The sequence below is a fragment of the Andrographis paniculata genome, unplaced genomic scaffold (assembly GCF_009805555.1).
Source record: "Andrographis paniculata isolate CXL003 unplaced genomic scaffold, ASM980555v1 Contig46END, whole genome shotgun sequence".
In the NCBI taxonomy this organism is placed as follows: Eukaryota; Viridiplantae; Streptophyta; class Magnoliopsida; order Lamiales; family Acanthaceae; genus Andrographis; species Andrographis paniculata.
Genome location: NW_026137580.1, coordinates 2,351,277 through 2,370,233, shown reverse-complemented (window position 1 = coordinate 2,370,233; position 18,957 = coordinate 2,351,277). Strand labels below are relative to the sequence as shown.

At 34.2% G+C, this 18,957-nt stretch overlaps 2 protein-coding genes across 2 annotated transcripts; both read left to right on the top strand.

Moving 5' to 3' along the window:
* The first annotated feature begins 10,527 nt into the window (after nucleotides 1-10,527).
* Nucleotides 10,528-14,096, top strand: LOC127252688 (probable pectin methylesterase CGR3). The gene is made up of 7 exons (XM_051276976.1): nucleotides 10,528-10,686; nucleotides 11,362-11,501; nucleotides 11,804-11,837; nucleotides 11,921-11,962; nucleotides 12,660-13,034; nucleotides 13,147-13,202; nucleotides 13,639-14,096. Exons 2-7 carry the CDS (start codon nucleotides 11,382-11,384, stop codon nucleotides 13,789-13,791), a joined length of 780 nt encoding a protein of 259 aa, XP_051132933.1. The 5' UTR covers nucleotides 10,528-10,686; nucleotides 11,362-11,381; the 3' UTR covers nucleotides 13,792-14,096.
* An 839-nt stretch (nucleotides 14,097-14,935) lies between these two features.
* Nucleotides 14,936-15,855, top strand: LOC127252378 (uncharacterized). Its single transcript, XM_051276532.1, has 3 exons — nucleotides 14,936-15,067; nucleotides 15,216-15,343; nucleotides 15,435-15,855. Exons 1-3 carry the CDS (start codon nucleotides 14,936-14,938, stop codon nucleotides 15,853-15,855), a joined length of 681 nt encoding a protein of 226 aa, XP_051132489.1.
* The last annotated feature ends 3,102 nt before the right edge of the window (nucleotides 15,856-18,957 follow it).

The window sequence follows — 18,957 nt, the reverse complement described above, 5'->3', positions numbered from 1 at the left end:
CGACTTTGATCTTTGAGGAGGTAGATTTGGTGCTTCATAACGCTTTTGGTGGATGTCACTTTGACTTTTGGATTGAAGAGGGCCAAGTTGATACTTTAGTGAAGAACGAGATGAACACCTCGAAGCTTTGGGATGAAGTTTGGATGCTTTTCCTTGGCTTTGATTGATTCTTCAACAGCTTTTGGAGCTTTGATCTTTGAGGAGGTAGATTTGGTGCTCCATAACGCTTTTGGTGGCATGTCCCTTTGACTTTTGGATCGAAGAGGGTCGAGTTGATGCTTTGGTGAAGAACGCGATGAATACCTTGAAGCTTTGGGATAAACTTTGGATACTCTTCCTTGGCTTTGATGGATTCTTCAACAGCTTTTGGAGATTTGATCCTTAAAGATGTGGATTTGGTGCTCCATGACACTTTTGGTGGCGTGTCCATTTGAGTTTTGGATCGAAGAGGGCCTAGTTGATGTTTTGTTGAAGAACGCGATGAACATCCTGAAGCTTTGAGAGGAACTTTGGAGACCTTCCCTTGGCTTTGACGAATTCCTCAACGGCGTTGGGAGCTTTGATCCTTCCTCCGGCTTGGACATACAACGAAGAACGTTAACTCCATTGATTCATCAACCAATATTGGATCATTTGTCCAAATCAGTGACTTTCGACGATAGACACGAAGAACATGAAGAACAATACAGAAAGAGTCTAGAGACTTACTACTTTGCTTGGATCCTCGATGCAACTTCAGTGTGTAATGAATTGGCCAAGACTTCTATTTATAGGGGAGGGTGGCCTTGGCTTCCTTTTCGGATGGTGCCATGTGGCGCATCCCGTTTGACCAATAGAAAGATTTTATAATCCTTCATTTTTCATCAGATGTCGTTTTCCATTCTTGAAGGATTTAATTGTGCGTATTCCTATCTTGTCAAGATCTTTATATTATTTCTCTTTTCGGAAGATATTAATTTATATACTTCCTTAATTGATAAGATTAATTTATTTTGCTGTCAAATTTATTATGACGCTATTTATGTACGTAATATTTGTATGATATCTTCCATTTTTAGCAGATTTAATGGTTGATATTTATTGTAAAAAAAATTAACATATGTGTATAATTAAATATCATATAGTTCTTTTATTGAAATTTTATTTTCTTCCAAAATATATGATATTTAATTGAATTTAGACATATATTTTTAGTGTCTACACAGTTGTGTACAATTATACACATTCATATTGTCATAGCACCGTGTTTAATTGTACACAACCATGTTACTCTCTATTTTGATCTATAATTTAATTTTTTATTTTTTAAAAAAATATATATTGAATTTAAAATAGTTGATATAGTTAAAAATTACATGGAAAAAATAAATATTAGTCTCAATACAACTTAATGATATCAATTTTGCTTTCAATATGAAAAAAAAAAAAAAAAAATCATCAATTTTAATCTCATGGTAAAAAGTTGGCAAAATTAAATAAAATACTCCTGTGGTTTGCTGAATTTACTAAAAACCTCATTTGGTTCTAAAACTCAAAAAATCTACTTGTGGTTTGTAAAACGTTACAAAAAAACACTCATTCGTTAGGACTTAACGGAGAGTGTCTCTCACGCGCTTCAAATGCGATTTTTGGTAAATCTCTCTATGAAGTTACTAAAATGACAATTTGACTTTATTATATGCAATCTTCTCTCATTCTCATTCTCCTTCCTCTTCCTCTTCTCCTTCCCTTTCCGTTTATCATTCCTCTTCTCTCTTCTCTTCTTCATTTTCTTTTATTCCTCAATTTCAACTCACCTCAATTTACATAATAGAATAAATTTGAGCAAAAATTTAAATTAAATTTAAAGCACATCACGAGACTCGAACAGTTGCAATCTAAATTCGACTTGAAAATCAGAAACTTCATACACAATAAAAACCTTATTCATAACACATTTCCAGTAGCTTTTACAACGACTATGTGCGTGAACTCAATAAAAACTTTATTTAGAACCGGACAATGATATTATGTCTGAAACAAACATGTTTTTTTGCAAGATTTCTCAAATTAGGTATGTTTTTCTCAAGATTTGGGTTAAATTTCAGACTCCCCAAATTCAAATTGGTAAGAGTTTTAATCGAATTCGAATGAGTACAAAAACAATTAGATTTTACGATTTAGGTACTCGATTTGTAAATCTAACAAACAGAATAAAAAGAATCGATAATCAATATGTATATATGTGTGTTTATGTGTAAAAAATGAAGAAACGTAGGTGAAAAAAAATTGATAAAAAGAAAAAGAAGAAAAAAGAAAAAAGAAAAGAATATGTATGTATGTGTGTATTTTTATGTTTAAAAAAGAAAAATACAGAGGTGAAAAAAAAATAGAAAAGAAAGGAAGAAGAAAGAACAAAAAAGAAAGAGAAAGAAGAATAGGTGAGTAGCCGCGTGTTATAGGTGTGTGTTTGTGTATGTATGTATATCTATGTAAATATGTGTGTATGTATATATATAATAAAAAATAAAATAAAACTAGGTCAAACTTAGAATAAGTTGTCAAAAATAAAAAGTATCAAGGGGTATGTTAAACAAGTAAAAAATTAACACCGTTAGTCCAATTTTAAAATGAGGGGCGAGTGTGCAATATTTTGAAAACCACGAGTAGGTTTTATGAAATTTTAAGACTATGGAGAATTTTCAGCAAATTCTAAAAACCACAAGAGAATTTTTTACTCCCTCATGATGAGCGAAATGCACAGAGCTTCAATTGCAGTTGCAATAATGTGCAGAGGTTAAAGGTGAAGTTGCTATATTTGGGCCATTATTATTGGGCCTTTACTTCACTATTTTATATCGTCCAAGTAAATTAATTAGAAAATATCTACTTTATTCCGAATATATATTGCAGTTAGTTAGCGGCGTGAAAAACCAATTTCTTTGTACAATTTTCAGTTTTCCGAGTTCAATGAAATCAAATTTTCCCTATTCGATTGTTGATTCGTTCATCATGGTATCAGAGCGTATGACAAATTTTGCTTAAGATCAATTTCTTTTCTTCTTATGCTCTATGTGTTGTTGCTTATGTTTAACTCCACTTAGATAGATTATCTGATTGATCTTGTGTGTGAAATCAAAAAGCTACAAATACTTTATTACCCCGAGTTTTACAAGCCCTTCAACTAGAGTTATGAACTCATTTACTATAAGCCCTCCAAATTCCTCCATGGCGCAATTGGAAATTTCTTCTCATGATCAACCAAATATGAGCCTCGCACATCTTCCACTCATGGACACAAATTATTTGATTTCGAGCACAATTGTTTTGAGAGCTTTATATGCAAAAGGAATGAAGGGTTTTGTCACTGAAGAAATTAAAAAAACTTGAGGATCCAACCGCAGCTTTAGAGTAAGAGGAGAAATGATAACATGGTGCTCGGCTGGTTGTTGAATTCAATTTCCCCACAAATTACAGTTGCATTTAGCCTTATCAACACAAGCTATGAATTGTGGCAGAAGCTTAAGCTACGTTGTCGATAGCACAATGGACCTCTCATTTATCAAAAAAAGAAGGAGATTAGCAGACTAGATCAAGGTAATCTTTCCATGGCTGCTAACTTCAATAAAATATAGAGTTTGAAGGATAAACTATCTTGTATAGCACCTATACCTAAGGATAGAAATGAAGTTGATGCCTACCTTGAAAACCTGGATGCAATCGATTACCTTATGGGTTTGAATGATAACTTTGATGTTGTAAGAAATCAGATCTTAATGATGGATCCACTGCCTGATGTAAAAAAAATCTATGGTATACTTTCAACTGTTGAAAAACAACAAGAGGTGCAAGGTATGATAAAGAATCCTACACTTACTGTTTTTTTTAACTAGTTCAAGAACCTTTGAGAGAAATTTTGACAAGAGCATTGATAGAAGGGTGGCAGAAAGAAAACTTGATCAACCAGACAAAAGAAGTTTGTTATCTGATCACTATAGTAGGACAAGTCATGTTAAAGCAGATTTTTTCAAACTCCATAGTTCTCCTAATTGGTATAAGGAAAAGATAGAAAAGAAGAAAAAAGGGAGTGGCAAATTTGGGTCTACTGAGACTGCACTTCAAGTTGGAAATGAAACATTGACTACCTCGTACAATTCAACCGTTGATTATACCTTTAGTGCTGGTTTGGCATCTCATGGCTCATGTAATTCCGCATCTGGTGACGCTCTAAGTGAATTAATTTAGAGAGATATTAGGAAGGCTTTTGAATCATACAAGACATCTTTTAAGTAGACAAATTTGTTCAACATACGTCACTCAGGTACTACTTGTTCAAACACCTCTACCTTGCAGTACAAATTTGTTGCATAAATTTAAACATGGTTTGAATGCCTGATACCTCTTGACAACCCCATCAAGGTGTGCATGCCAAATGGTTCAATTCAATTGGCTAAGTGGACAGAGACAATTAAATTGAATGAAAATATCACTCTTCTTGATGTTTACCTCATTCTTGCCTTTGAATACCGTTTGGTATCAATATACAAACTTTGTTTGTTAGGACTTAGGAGACGTATCTGTGGTTTTTATGAATAACCACTACTTAATTCAGGACCGTGACCATCAAGTTCTTGGCAGAGATATAACTGATCAACTATTCTATCTTGAGGATCATAAGGAACAAGCGTGTGCTGCAACGTTGAACATTCTATGGCATCAAAGATTGGGGCATCCATCCAATGTGCTATTGCAGAAATTATTATCCACATATAGTTCTAACAATAAATGTGAAGAACACGCAACTACTTTACCATGTAATGCTTGTCATTTGGAGAAATTAAGACATTTGTCATTCGATTTGAGTATAAATAAAGCTGATTCATGTTTTGCTTTATTGCATCTTGATGTTTGGGGCCCCTATTATATATCATCTACATGTGGTGCTAAATATTTTTTTAACTATTGTAGATGATTACAGTAAGTACCAGGATCTTCTTACTGCCAGTGAAATCACAAAATTCTGAATGTATTTGTTGTTTCCTCACTTGGTGAATACTTAGTTTAACTCTAAGGTGAAAAACGTACAAACTAACTTTTGTGGAGAGTCTACCTCAGCTACTTTTAAGAGCTTACTACAGAGTTATGACATAGGTCACCATAAGCCTTGCCCTTATACCTCACAACATAATGATAGAGTGGAGAGGAAGCATCAACACCTAATCTCAGTTGCAAGAACCTTGCTTATCCAAGCCAAACTACCTACTGAAGTTTAGGGGGAAACTGTTCTCATAGCTACTCATCTTATAAATCTTCTTCCTAGTCCCGTTCTAAACTAGAAATCACCATATGGGATTTGGTACCAAAAGAAACCTAACATTGAGGGATTAAAAGTGTTTGGTTGCTTGTGCTTTGCCTATAACACATATACTACAAGAGATAAATTCAGCAGCAGAGGCATCAAAGTGATCTTTATGGGATATAAAAAATGAGTGAAAGGTTATAAGGTTTTTATTCCTGCTACCAAACAATTTATGCTAACTCAAAATATGGTATTTTTTTAATATGTATTTCCAAGCTTAGATTCTCTTTACTCTCCTCCACATGATTCGCATATCCACTAGCATCTCTGCCCTCTGGTCAGCTATGATGATACTGAATCCCTCAACAATGTCAATCCCGAGATCATTTCTTATTCTTCTACTGCTGCTGAATCACCTGCAACTACAACTACTCAAGATTTTCTTGCTATTATTTCCGAATCTACTCGCTGTGACAATACAACTCTTTCTACTTATACAATGGTACAATATGCTTTTTTATCGGCTCATATGAGGTTTTATTGGGTGATCAAACAACCTAGATGGCTTCAAGATTATGTTTGCTTGTGTAATGACAGTGATGCTGAACCTCATATTTACATTGGGGCATCTAAACATGCTCACTAGACACAAACAATGAGCGAAGAAATTGATGCTCTTGAAAGAATTACACATGGGATGTCGTTGAAAAGTCTAAGGACAAAAAGACCATTGGTTGTAAATAGGTTTTCCACATCAAGAGGGACAAGACTGGTGCTATTTCACGACACAAGGCTCGTTTGGTGGCCAAAGGGCATTTGCAGGAGCAAGGCATTGATTTTGGGGAGAGCTTCACACCAGTCACAAAATGCACCACCGTCAGATTACTATTGGTAGTTTCCATTTCCAAGGGCTAGTCGTTCATCAAGTTGAAAATCAACTCAACAAATGCATTACACTATCAGATCTGACCGTGGAGGAGAATATTACGACATAAATGATGGCTCGGGTGAACAACGTCAAAGTCCTTTTGCTGACTTCCTAAAGGAGTGTGAAATTGTCCCTCAATACACTATGTCTGGTTCACCTAGTATGAACGGTGTTGTTGAGAGACAAAACTGCACATTGAAGGATATGGTGGAGTATGATTAGTCAATCTACTTTTGCCACCATCATTGTGAGGAGAAACACTAAAGACAACAATCTACATCTTTAATCGAGTGCCAACTAAGGCGGATGCCAAAACACCCTATGAACTCTGAATTGGGCGCAAGTCTAACTTAAATCATCTTAGGGTGTAGGGTTGTCTAGCTGAGGCGAAGGTGTATAGGCCAAATGAACAAAAGGTAGCACCTCATAAAACAAACAATTATTTTATTAGCTATTCAGAACGGTCAAGGGGGTATAAATTTTATGATCCTAGATCAAGAATTATTTTTTAGACGGGTACCGCCAAGTTCTTTGAGGATGTTGAGTTTGGGGGAGAAATACAGTTTTAGACTTCACTTTTGAGGATCAAGAAATCACTAATGTGATTGACCAAACACCTCATGAGTTAGTAGTCAATTAAGCTCCCACGGAGTTTCAAAGTGCAACTGAGGAACCCATTCGTATAGAACAGGAACCTATGTCTGTGGAACAAACTCAAGAAACTTAAAAACATACTGTTCAAGAGCCGACGTAATTGTGTAAATCCACTAGAGAGCAAAGAAATATCATTCCGGATGATTATGTGACATTTCTTCAAGAAAGTGAGAACATTGATGGCATGAATGAGGATGATCCAATTAATATTTATCATGCCATAAAGGGTCTTTATTCAGGTTAATGGGTCGATGCAATGTGCGATGAATACAATTCAATGCAAGACAATAAAGTTTGGGAACTTTTCCCATTGCCAGAAGGTGCAAAACACATAGCTTGCAAATGGATTTTTAAAACCAAATAGGATGTAAATGGTAATGTGAAGAAGTATAAAGCACGTATCGTAGCTAAAGTCTATACTTAGAAAAAGGGAATTGACTATTAAGAGACTTTTTCTCCAGTTTCTTCGAATGACTCTTTTAGAACAATCATGGCTCTTGTGGACACTTTGATTTAGAGTTCCATCAGATGGATATAAAGACTGCATTTCTAAATGGTGATATTGATGAGATGATCTATATGGTACAACCAAAAACTTTTAAGGTCGGTGATCCAAAGAAAATGGTTTGTAAATTAAGAAAATTCATCTATAGGCTCAAACAAACATCTCGACAGTGATCTTACAAATTTCATCAAGTAATTGTCTTATATGATTTTGAGATTAATGTTGTTGATGATTGTGTTTATCACAAATTTAGTGGGAGTAAGTTTATTTTCTTAGTTTTCTATGTGGACAACATTCTTGTTACCACAAACCATGTGTGCATATTGCAGGAACTAAGAAATTTCTTTCGAGTAACTTTGAGATAAAAGATCTTGGTGAAATATATTTTTTATTAGAGATCCAAATATATTGTGATAGATCTCGGTGTATTATTGGATTATCTCAAAAGGGCTATATCGATAAGTTACTGGAGCGATTCAATATACAAAAATGCAAGCCATGAGATACCCCTATAGCTAAAGGAGAGAAATTAAGTCTCAACCAGTTCCCTAAAGTAAATTTGAAAAACAAATGAAAATGATCCCCAATGCCTCAATAGTTGGGAGCCTCATATATGCACAAGTATGTACGCGTCCAGATATTGTGTACATAGTCGGTGCGTTAGGCGGATACCTCAGTAATCCTGAATTGATCACTGGAAGGCAGCCAAAGGGGTGATGAGATACCTGAGGAAAACTAGTAATCACATGCTCACATATAGGATGTTAGACCATTTGGAGATCGTTGGATACTCTAACTCCGATTTTGCAGGATGCCAAGATAGTAGAAAATCTACACCGCTATGTTTATATGTTGGTTGGTGAGACCATCGTTGGCATAGTGCCAAACAGACACTCGTTACCAGTTCCACTATGGAAGCTGAGTTTGTAGCGTGTTTTGAGGCATCACAATAGATAATTTGGCTTAAGAACCTTGTCACAGGGCTACGAATCATTCCGATGGTTTAAATACCTATCAAGATATTTTGTGACAACAATTCAACCGTTGAGTACTCTAATAATAATAGGAGCTCGTCCAGGTCAAAAACATATTGAGATTAAGTTCCTAGTTGTTAAAAAGATGGTGAAAGATCATTAGATTTTAATCGAGCATTCATGGACAAAATCTATGTTAGCAGACTCCCTAACTAAATGTGTAACACCTAGGGTCTTCCACAAGCATGCTGCTCATATGGGTGTGTTACAAATCAGAGAAGCTTCACTTTAGTGAAGTATGCATTTATGTTATTTTGTCGTTTACTCGGTATTTTTTTAATACTCTTTTGATCATTATTTCAGTTTGTGATATTTTGAACATAATTTTTAAATAATTTACGATCTTATTCAGTTTGGACCAGTAGAAAATTGGCATGCTCATATCACACTTATGTAATTTTCTCTCTGCATGTTCTATGGTTGATTTATGTCATTTGATTACAAAGATATCCATGATTACTGTGAGTTTAACTGTTGATACGACGAATGATATTTTTGTCCTATATTGTTATGACTGATGGACCAGATTATTACAAACCTTATTTTATAATGACTGTAAATTGAGTTCATAAAGAACAATGTGTTCATTTGGATACATACTAGATCCAGTGGGAAATTGTTGGATTTGGGATAAAATATGTCTATCGAATATATTGTTGAAGTTATTATTTTATTCATTCATATTATTTAAATAATCTAATTAATATAATTAATTATTGACTTATGGACTTGATTATTATTGAATGAAAGTGTAGCTACCCACGTATATTATTATTATTTTAGTGACATAATAAATTAATAATACTCCCTCCATCCTGGCTATAGTGTTTCATTTATTGTAAACACGAGAATTTATGAGAAATATAATTAGTAAATAATTAAGAATGTATTGTGAAAATAATTATTGGATAATAAAAATAATTTTAGATAAAGATTAAGATAACCAATTGGTTTAATTAAATTTTTAAAAATTATAATTTAAAAAAATTAACATGTGATTAAAATGTATAATTCTGTTTTAAAAAACAAAGTGACAAAATAAATGAGACATACGAAAATAGAAATATGAACACGGTAAGTGAGATGAAGCGAGTATTAATTAAAAACATAATTGTAATTATAATTATGTTTTTCTTATATATAAATAGGCTAGGGTTAGATTTTTTTTGAATAGAAATTTGATTCAAAAGAATCATATTAAATAATCAAACTCAAACAACAAAGCTTTTCTTAGTGTTGCTCCTCTGTAAGTCTTATATACTAGAAATCACCACAACATTACACAAATTGTGAAAATGAAGATCATAACTTGCAAAGGTTTGTAAAATGGAAGAAAATATAGAAAAGAACATAAAAAATAGCAAAATAGACGAAAATAAGAATACACAATAAAGTGAAGCAATCCAAGTGAGTGCATGAAAATGAAGTGAATGTACTAATTAAACTTTAAATACCCTGTTTAAACTATTCTTGATAGATCAAACTCAAAGTAACCTACCAACGAGTCAAGTCTAAAATATAAAAACAATTGAGCTAAATCATAAATACAAAATAAGCCGCTCACATATAGCGGAGTCCAACAACGAAGAAGATCCAAATTTTAACCGCATATAAATCATCTCTTTATCCATCCTATTAATACTTCAGAATTAGCCCTCAATGATTTTTCTTTTTTTGGTTTTTTTTTTTTTTTTTGATTCGCAATCGTTACTATTCGAGTGCGTTTTTGGTAATTTTCGGCCATACTTAATAACCAACAAATTAGGTCCAATAAAATAAATTATACTAAACAAATCATGTGTAATAAATAAGACGCAAACTTATAGTTTTCCCTGACAATAAATAACGCACTAGAAAAGACAAAAGAGATTTTACAAATTAATTATAATAAAGCATAAATAAAAATAAAAACTAGTTATAAACAAGTCATTGATGCCCAACCAAATTTGAAAATGGGCAATGATTGGTCGACCCACTGGACCTTACCGCAGGGTAAAACCCACTGCCTGGATCCTGCCGACGGGCCCTTTTATCCCTTACTCTATTTTATTAACTACACGCTGAAAAATACTTTGCACTTAGCCGTGGAAAATGACATAAAGAATAGAATGATATACTAATAATTAATAATATGTAAATTGAAGTATAGGGAAATAAATAAGTGCCACTCGAACAAATCTGAGCGCTTTTTTCTCTGTTCATCGACTCCATCCAGTGAGCCAAAGTACCAGCAGATCTAGATCCCACTCGTGTCTTTGCGCATCAGCCTTTTGATTTCCCGTTTCTGGTATGCATTTTCCATGATTTGCTTGTTTTAATGATTGAATGTGTTTAATTGGAAGAGTTATTTTTATGTTGCGGAGCTGTGGTTGCGTTTTGGTTTTTGTTTGTTTGTTTTTTTAATTTGAATCAGCTGTTGAATTGTGGGTGTGCTTCATGTGATACCAGTCTGTTTAGGAACTTGAATGAATTGAATTAGTTTGTGATGGTTGTCAACGATTTGGAATTCGGAGTGAAATTCATTTGAGATCGTGAGGTTTGAGGATAGATGATTGATTTTTAAATGGATGATTCTCGGATTCTGTTAGCAATTTGGTAGCATTTCACATCTTTGTGGCTTTTTAGTGGTTAATTTCCCGAGCCTGTCTGTGCTTTTGGCTGCTCATATTCTTCTTTTTTTATATTTCATGTCTAGTTTTAGGATCAGTAATAGAAATTGGATTTTTGTGGCTGCATAATGGCTGGGAGGTGTTCATTCTTTATAATTCTGTGTGATCTATTTCTGATTGGGCGAAGTGAATAGAAATATTCTTGTTTTATTAACGGGTATTATCTAATCCATGGCCTTTCCTTATGTAACTGTGGATCTCTTTGCTTCTGTTACTTGATGAGTCTTTCACTGAAATGGAATTTTATATAACCATCGTTTTCTGGTTTCTGCATTTGATACATTTTTGAACAGGCTCATTCTACTCCAAGACCATGTCTAGGCGTCCCAACACTGCTCGTCGCTTTGGAGAGAGTGCTAGCATACCTTTTGTGGGTGCATTGCATCCCAAGTCTCGTCCATCTCCATTGTTATCTATAGGGATTTTTATTGTGGTAAAACTAACTCATCAACCCTTCGTGCATTTGACCACATGTATTTTATTGTGCATTTGATTCTCTGAATTTGTGCCTACATTTTTGTTTGTGCACATGCAGTACTTAACTATCACAAAAATGAACTAAAGAATTTCTTGTGTGCATTATAAAATCATAAAAATTTCTTAAGGACTGCGTGTATTCCTTTCTCATGATTTCCTTCTTTAATGATCCTGCTTGCATAAATTATTAAATTATATATGCTTGTGGTTGAGCTATTTCCTAGCAAACTGATCTGAATTTGTTGTTTTTATTTTCAGGGGGCAATACTGGTCGTTGGCTATCTGTATCATGGTCTGGTTTAGTTATCTCTTTTAGGCAAAATAAATGATCAAGAAAGGTGACTTGAATCTTGAATTTACATTCTCTCTTGACAGGTGGCAGGAGTGGTGATATAAGTGCTTTAAGCCGGCTTGATGGTAATCTGCTAATAGTATAGTTGTTATTATTTTCAGTACTTCTCATTTAAATTGTGATATTATTATGTCTTACTATTATGTGTATTAGCATCTTGTGATGCATGCATTATCAAATCTATTCGAGACAGTACCCGCCTTTGATATTTTACTCCCTTCTTTTACGTCTCTAAGGTAGCCAGGACGAGCAATGCTTACTTTTACCTTAATTTTTTCGTCTTTGAGTAAAATTTCAAACTGTTACATGCTCGTATAGCAGATCTTGTTTCATATACAAGCATTAGTATCACCATATCATTTCCCTTTTCATATTTTTGGCTGTTTTGGTGTAACTGGCTAAACTTTGTTCCACTAAACATAATATTGACATTTTCTATTCAGTGGTATTCTTTAAAGATGATTTAGTTGATCTGAAAGGAAGGTGTTCATTTCATGACAATGTTGTCTTTACTTCTTATTTGGTTCATAGATTAGTGGTTTTTCATCAATAATACCAACTTTTTCGGGTATGATTGAATTGTGTGCTCGAGTTTGTTACACGCTTATTCTATTGATCTCCATTTACCTGTGTAATCAAAATAAAATCTTAGATTATCTGTTTGATATTAACCACTTTAGGCACCATTTTTTTCTTTTTTTGAAAACTAAAATAGCCAATGCTTCTAGCCGAGTATGACGGAATCCATCCATGTATATGCAGGCGGTGTTTCATGTACGCAAGAACTTCAGAGACTAATACCCATTCTAAAAAAAACATACGGTGATAGCATGCGCAAAGTATTGCATGTAGGCCCGGAAACTTGCCCAATTGTATCCCAACTATTGAAAGAAGAGGACACAGAAGCTTGGGGCATAGAGCCATATGAGTTAGATGATGCCGACAGTCACTGCAAGAGCCTCGTGCGTAAAGGCTTTGTGCGTTCAGCGGATATCAAATTTCCTCTTCCCTACAGGCCAAAGTCATTTTCTCTTGTCATAGTATCAGATGCCGTGGATTACTTATCGCCTAGGTATCTTAACAAGACGGTTCCAGAGCTAGCAAGAGTATCTGCTGATGGCTTAGTTTTATTATCTGGTAATTTCTTGTACAGATAATTGCTTCCAAATCTACAGATAATTTATTTAATGACCAAACAACGATGTTTGGTTCTTACTTACTGAGGAAGCTGGTTTATGCTTAACTTCAGGTTTTCCAGGCCATCAGAAAGCTAAAGTGACTGAACTATCCAAGTTTGGGCGCCCGGTTAGTCTCTTCACCTTTTTGTCTCTTCAACCATACATACATCTGATCTGATATGCCAATATAATAATAACAATATGTCATTCCCGGGTTTGAGAAAAATATAATAGTAATAATATTTCATATAAGATAGACAGCACGAGATATATACATATATATATATTTATGTAATACAAATATAACACATGAATTGATACTACGCGACAATAGTTCACATAATACATATAGTACTGATTGGGGCTAACCAGCGTCGATTAGACTCAATTAGCACCCTAACCATTCATATCTGACATATATTCACTGCCTCACCTCATACTACTATCTATATCCATCGTTCTTTTTCCTTCTCTTTTTCCGAAAGTCACAGCTAAGCTAAGCTGTGTGGTGTTTTACTATCTAATCTAATCTAATCTGTGTATTTTTTTTTTTTTGAATCCAGGCAAAACTGCGAAGCTCAACTTGGTGGATAAGATTCTTCATTCAAAACAGCTTAGAGGAGAATGAATCGGCTGTCAAGAAATTCGAGCAGGCTGCAGCCAAGAAATCTTACAAGTCAGCCTGCCAAATCTTCCACCTTAAACCGTTGCATTAATCAGTCGGCCTCACCATCCCAACGTGCAGTGCAACTTTAGATCCTAGTGTTTTGTTATATTTATTCTGTGGAATTAAAAGAAATTGTGATAATTTGTTTTTTACTATATATATATATATACATATATGTGGACACTTGTATTTTAATTTATTTAAAAATTTTGCTGCTCTTAGTCATAGCATCCATGAACGTGAAATTAAATTAAATGTACCTGCTATGATAGCATGAAATGCTTGGCAGAATTGAATTATTGGAAGCCAGATGTCGCCTTTGTATGGGAATAAATCTTTTACTTGTTACAATTAGTTGTCCTCATTGGGGATTTAAATTGTATGCTTTTGGAGAGTGAATAGTATCTTGTAAATGACATAAATTGCTATTTGTTATGTACACGTATGTACTTGCAAGTAATACACAACTTCCCTATGTTGGTGTAATTTGGATGTTTCATAGTGGGTCCATTAAGTCCTATATACTTCCTCCCTCCCATAAAGAAATATTTATTTGGACATGCTTTTTGTACGTAATTTTAGAAATATTAATATTATATTGAGATATAGTAAAAATAAAATAAAAATGACTATAATAAACTTATTAGTACGTGTGATATAAAAGTAATAACATTTGTATAATATATTGTAAGTTATAAGAGTATTTATAAGGTTAGATAGATAGTACAGTTACTTAAAAATAATGGATACTTTGTTATGGGACGGACTAAAATGAAAAAATAATACTTTGTTATGGGACGTAGGGAATATATGTGTATATGTTTGAAACTATGAACATAGATTACACACCATTCGGATACACCATTTCTCCTTTAATTTTCCATACCTCTCTCCCACTCTCTCCCTCTCTCTCCCTCTCTCTATATATATCTATATATCTTTAAATATTATATACATTAAATTACACACACACATTCATATATATATATACTTAATACTCACCAACTATATTATATATATTATATAACACGTTATCAATACGAAGACTCTTGCCTATTTTATTTTTGGTAAGTTTTATTTTTATACTATCTATATTATTTAATTTCTAAACTATGAAAAATCTTGCAAAATTTTCTTTTAAACCTCTTTCTCTCGCCCGCAATAATTTTCTGACTTGATCCATGGATGTAGAAATGCATCTGGTTTCAATGGGCTTTGTTCATACAATTTCCAGTGAAAATGCGGCTACAAGCCAAGATCGGGCAAATGCTATTGTTTTAATTCGTCACTATCTGAACATTCCTTTACAGTCCGAATATTTGACGGTGAAAGATCCACTAGATTTGTGGAATGAATTAAGTGAGAGATTTTGGCACTTGAAATATATCACTCCCCCGAAAGCCCGACATGATTTCCTAAACCTGCGATTGCAGGATTTTAAAACTGTTAGAGTACAACTCTGTTATCCATCAGATTACATCTCAGTTAAAACTCTGCGGAGAAATTGTTACTGAGAATGATAAATTGGGAAAGAATTTCTCTATCTTTCATGCTTTTAATGTTATGCTGCAACAACAGTATCGTGAGAAAAAGTTTCAAAAGTACTCACAGCTTATTGCATATCTTTTTATTAGATGAGCAAAATAACGAGTTACTGATGAAAAATCATTAGTCCCGGCCCACTGGTTTCAGTCCGTTCCCTGAAGCGAACGTGACATTTTCTGAACAAGGCCGAGGACGTGGTAGAGGCCGTGGACGTGGTCGCGGTCGTGAGAGTCAACGTGGTCGATATACCTTTTACAATCGCCGCAATTTTGACATTAACAGGATGCAGAGTAAACCCCAATATGACGATATAGCTGAAAAGGCTAAACAGGGAAAGAGGCAAATCGGCATTTGTAATCGGTGTGGCATTGAAGGTCATTGGGCCAATACCTGCAGAACAGCCAAACACCTATCGATTTTTATCAAGCTTCACTGCAGAAAAAAGGGGAAGGAGGTCAAGACTAATCATGTTGATAATGATGACGACCCTGATGATGATTTTTTGGATTACGACACAATGCATCTTGATATAGCGGATTTTTTCGTAGATCCAACAAACCCCCAGTGATAGATATATTATGTCATTTTATATTATATTTTGTAATATTTAAATTATAGCATATTACCTTTTTGTAATGCATTTTGTAATATTTATATTTGCCTTTATTAATACTACGTTTATTTATATGTGAAGGTTAAATGGATGCCAATCAAAATGATGCAAATATGTGTTTCATTGACAGGGCAACAACACATACTATATTGAAACACGAAAAATCTTTCTCCCATTTGAAAACGAAAAAAATGAATGTCAATACAATAAGTGGCAGTGCAAAATTAATTGAAGGCTCTGGAGAAGCCATTATATTTTTCCTCGCGGGTACGAAAATTGTGATACAGTATGCATTGTTGGCCACTAAAGCTCGAAGAAATTACTGAGCTTTCAGGACATTCGGAAAAATAGTTATCACATTGAAACTATGAGTGATACTGATGGTGAATTTTTATTGATAAAAAATATCATTGATAAAAAAGAAATGCATCATTGAGAGATTATCCTCACTCTCTACTGGCTTATATTATGCCAGATTAGGTGTTGTTGAAACACACCTCACGGTAGATCAAAAGACTACCGATTTTCAAATATGACATGATCGCCTTGGGCATCCTGTTAGTATAATGATGAGGCGAATATTGAGAATTCGCATGACCATTCATTAAAAGGTCAAAAATTGTTAAACTCAAATGAGTTAACCTGTGTTGCCTGCACTCAGAGAAAATTGATAACCAGGCCATCGCCAGCTAAAGTAGGTATTGAATCACCTGCATTTTTGGAAAGAATACACGGGAATATATGTGGATCAATAGACCTACCGTGTGGGCCATTTAAATATTTTATGGTGCTTATTGATGCATTTACGAGATGATCCCATGTCTGTTTATTATCTACTCGCAATATGGAATTTGCGAGATTGCTTGCCCAAATTATTAAATTACGGGCACAATTCCCCGATAATCCAATTAAGACTATACATCTGGATAATGCTGGTGAATATATATCGAATGAATTTGATGATTATTGCATGTCGATTGGAATTAATGTAGAGCACTCAGTTGCTCATGTTCATACGCAAAATGGTCTGGCAGAATCACTTATTAAAATATTGCAATTGATTTCTAAACCATTACTGATGAAGTCTATGTTGCCCGTTTCAGCTTGAGGGCATGCAATCTTACATGCAAGAACACTTATAAGAATGAGGCCGACAAGCTATCATAGCTACTCCCCGATGCAGTCAGTATTTGGTCACAAACCAAATATATCTCATTTACGTGTTTTTGGGTGTGCTGTTTATGTTTCTATTCCACCCCCCAAACGTACAAAAATGGGTCCTTAATGTAGATTGAGAATTTATGTCGGATATGAATGGACGTCAATTATAAAATATCTTGAACTTATGACTAGTGATTTATTCACTGCAAGATTTGCAGATTGTCATTTTGACAAATTATATTTTCCGACATTAGGGGGAGACAGAAATGAACCGAAAAGGGATATTAATTGAAAAATCCCATTGAATTTTTGTGATCCTCGTACAAAGCAGTGTGAACTAGAATTTCAACACATTATACATTTGCAAAATATTGCAAATCAGTTACCGGATAATGACTCGAGCAAAGTCACTCAATCATATGTCAAAGCTGCTAATGCTCCGGCTAAATTAATTGTCCATGATGGATAAATTGCAAGTGCTAATGAATCAGCGACACGCTTAAAGTGTGGTAGACCACTTGGTTCCAAAGACAAACATCCTCGAAAGAAAAGAGGAATTAATGATGATAATCATGAAAATATAAGGAATGACATTGATAAACCTCAATCTAATGAGGAAGTCAACCCTGAAATAATTGCTCCAGAAGAGCACAATCTTGAAGAGTATGATGAGATTATTGAAAACTCAATTAACTATGTTACTTCAAGAAAATGTTGGAACCGTAAAAAGGCAATTATTGATAATGCCTTCGCATACAGTTTAACACTTGATATAATGGAAGAAAATGAGGATCCAGAGCCAAAATCGGTTCATGAATGTCGGCAAAGAAATGATTGGCCAAAATGGGAACATGCAATTCAATCAGAGCTTGACTCATTAAACAAAAGAGAGGTCTTCGGACCAATTGTTCAAACACCAGATGGTATAAAACCAGTTGGATACAAATGGGTGTTTGTACGAAAAATAAATGAGCATAATGAAATTGTGAGATATAAAGCCCGTCTTGTAGCTCAGGGATACTCGCAAAGACCTGAAGTAGATTTTGATGAAACATACTCTCAAGTTGTCGATGGAATAATATTTGGATACCTTGTGAGCCTAGCAATGCGTGAAAAGTTCGATATGCGTCTTTTAGACGTAGTTACTACACATCTTTATGGCTCCTTGGATACTGAAATTTATATAAAAGTTCCTGAGGGATTCAATATGCCTCAAGCATACAAATTAAACCAAAAGGAATCATATTTCATCAAATTGAAAAAGCCACTGTATGGACTTAAACAATTAGGGCGAATGTGGTATAACCGTCTCAATGAATGTTTAATAAAAGAAGGTTATACTAATAATCCAATATGTCCATGCATCTTTATCAAGAAAAATGGATCAAATTTTGTCATTAATGCGATATATATTGATGATCTCAATTTAATTGGAACTCTTGGAGAGATCTAAATTGCAATTGAATATCTAAAGAAAGAATTTGAGATCAAAGATTTTGGAAAGACAAAGTATTGTCTGGGATTACAAGTGGATCATGTGAATAACGGAATATTTATCCATCAATCCACATATACCCAAAATGTATTAAAGCAATTCTATATGGATAAATCTCATTCTTTGAGTACACCAATGATGGTTAGATTCCTTGATCCCAGTAAAGATCCATTTAGGCCAAGAGAAGAAAATGAAGAGATATTTGGCCCCGAGGTACCATATCTCAGCGCTATTGACGCATTAATGTACCTTGCATATTGTACCAGAACAGACATATCTTTTTCAGTAAATCTACTGGTCAGGTTTAGCGCATCCCTCACAAAACGCCATTGGAATGGTATCAAACACATTTTTCGTTATCTTCAGGGGACTCATGACCTTGGTTTATTTTACTCGAGTGA

Excerpts from the sequence above, each read along its gene's own strand:
- LOC127252378 (XM_051276532.1), top strand. The coding sequence starts at position 14,936 with ATGCATCTGGTTTCAATGGGCTTTGTTCATACAATTTCCAGTGAAAAT. Across the intron at positions 15,068-15,215 it reads TACAGTCCGAATATTTGACG|ATTACATCTCAGTTAAAACT; the intron begins GTGAAAGATCCA and ends GTTATCCATCAG. Across the intron at positions 15,344-15,434 it reads CGTGAGAAAAAGTTTCAAAA|TCCGTTCCCTGAAGCGAACG; the intron begins GTACTCACAGCT and ends CACTGGTTTCAG.
- LOC127252688 (XM_051276976.1), top strand. The coding sequence starts at position 11,382 with ATGTCTAGGCGTCCCAACACTGCTCGTCGCTTTGGAGAGAGTGCTAGC. Across the intron at positions 11,502-11,803 it reads CTATAGGGATTTTTATTGTG|GGGGCAATACTGGTCGTTGG; the intron begins GTAAAACTAACT and ends TTTTATTTTCAG. Across the intron at positions 13,035-13,146 it reads TGGCTTAGTTTTATTATCTG|GTTTTCCAGGCCATCAGAAA; the intron begins GTAATTTCTTGT and ends GCTTAACTTCAG.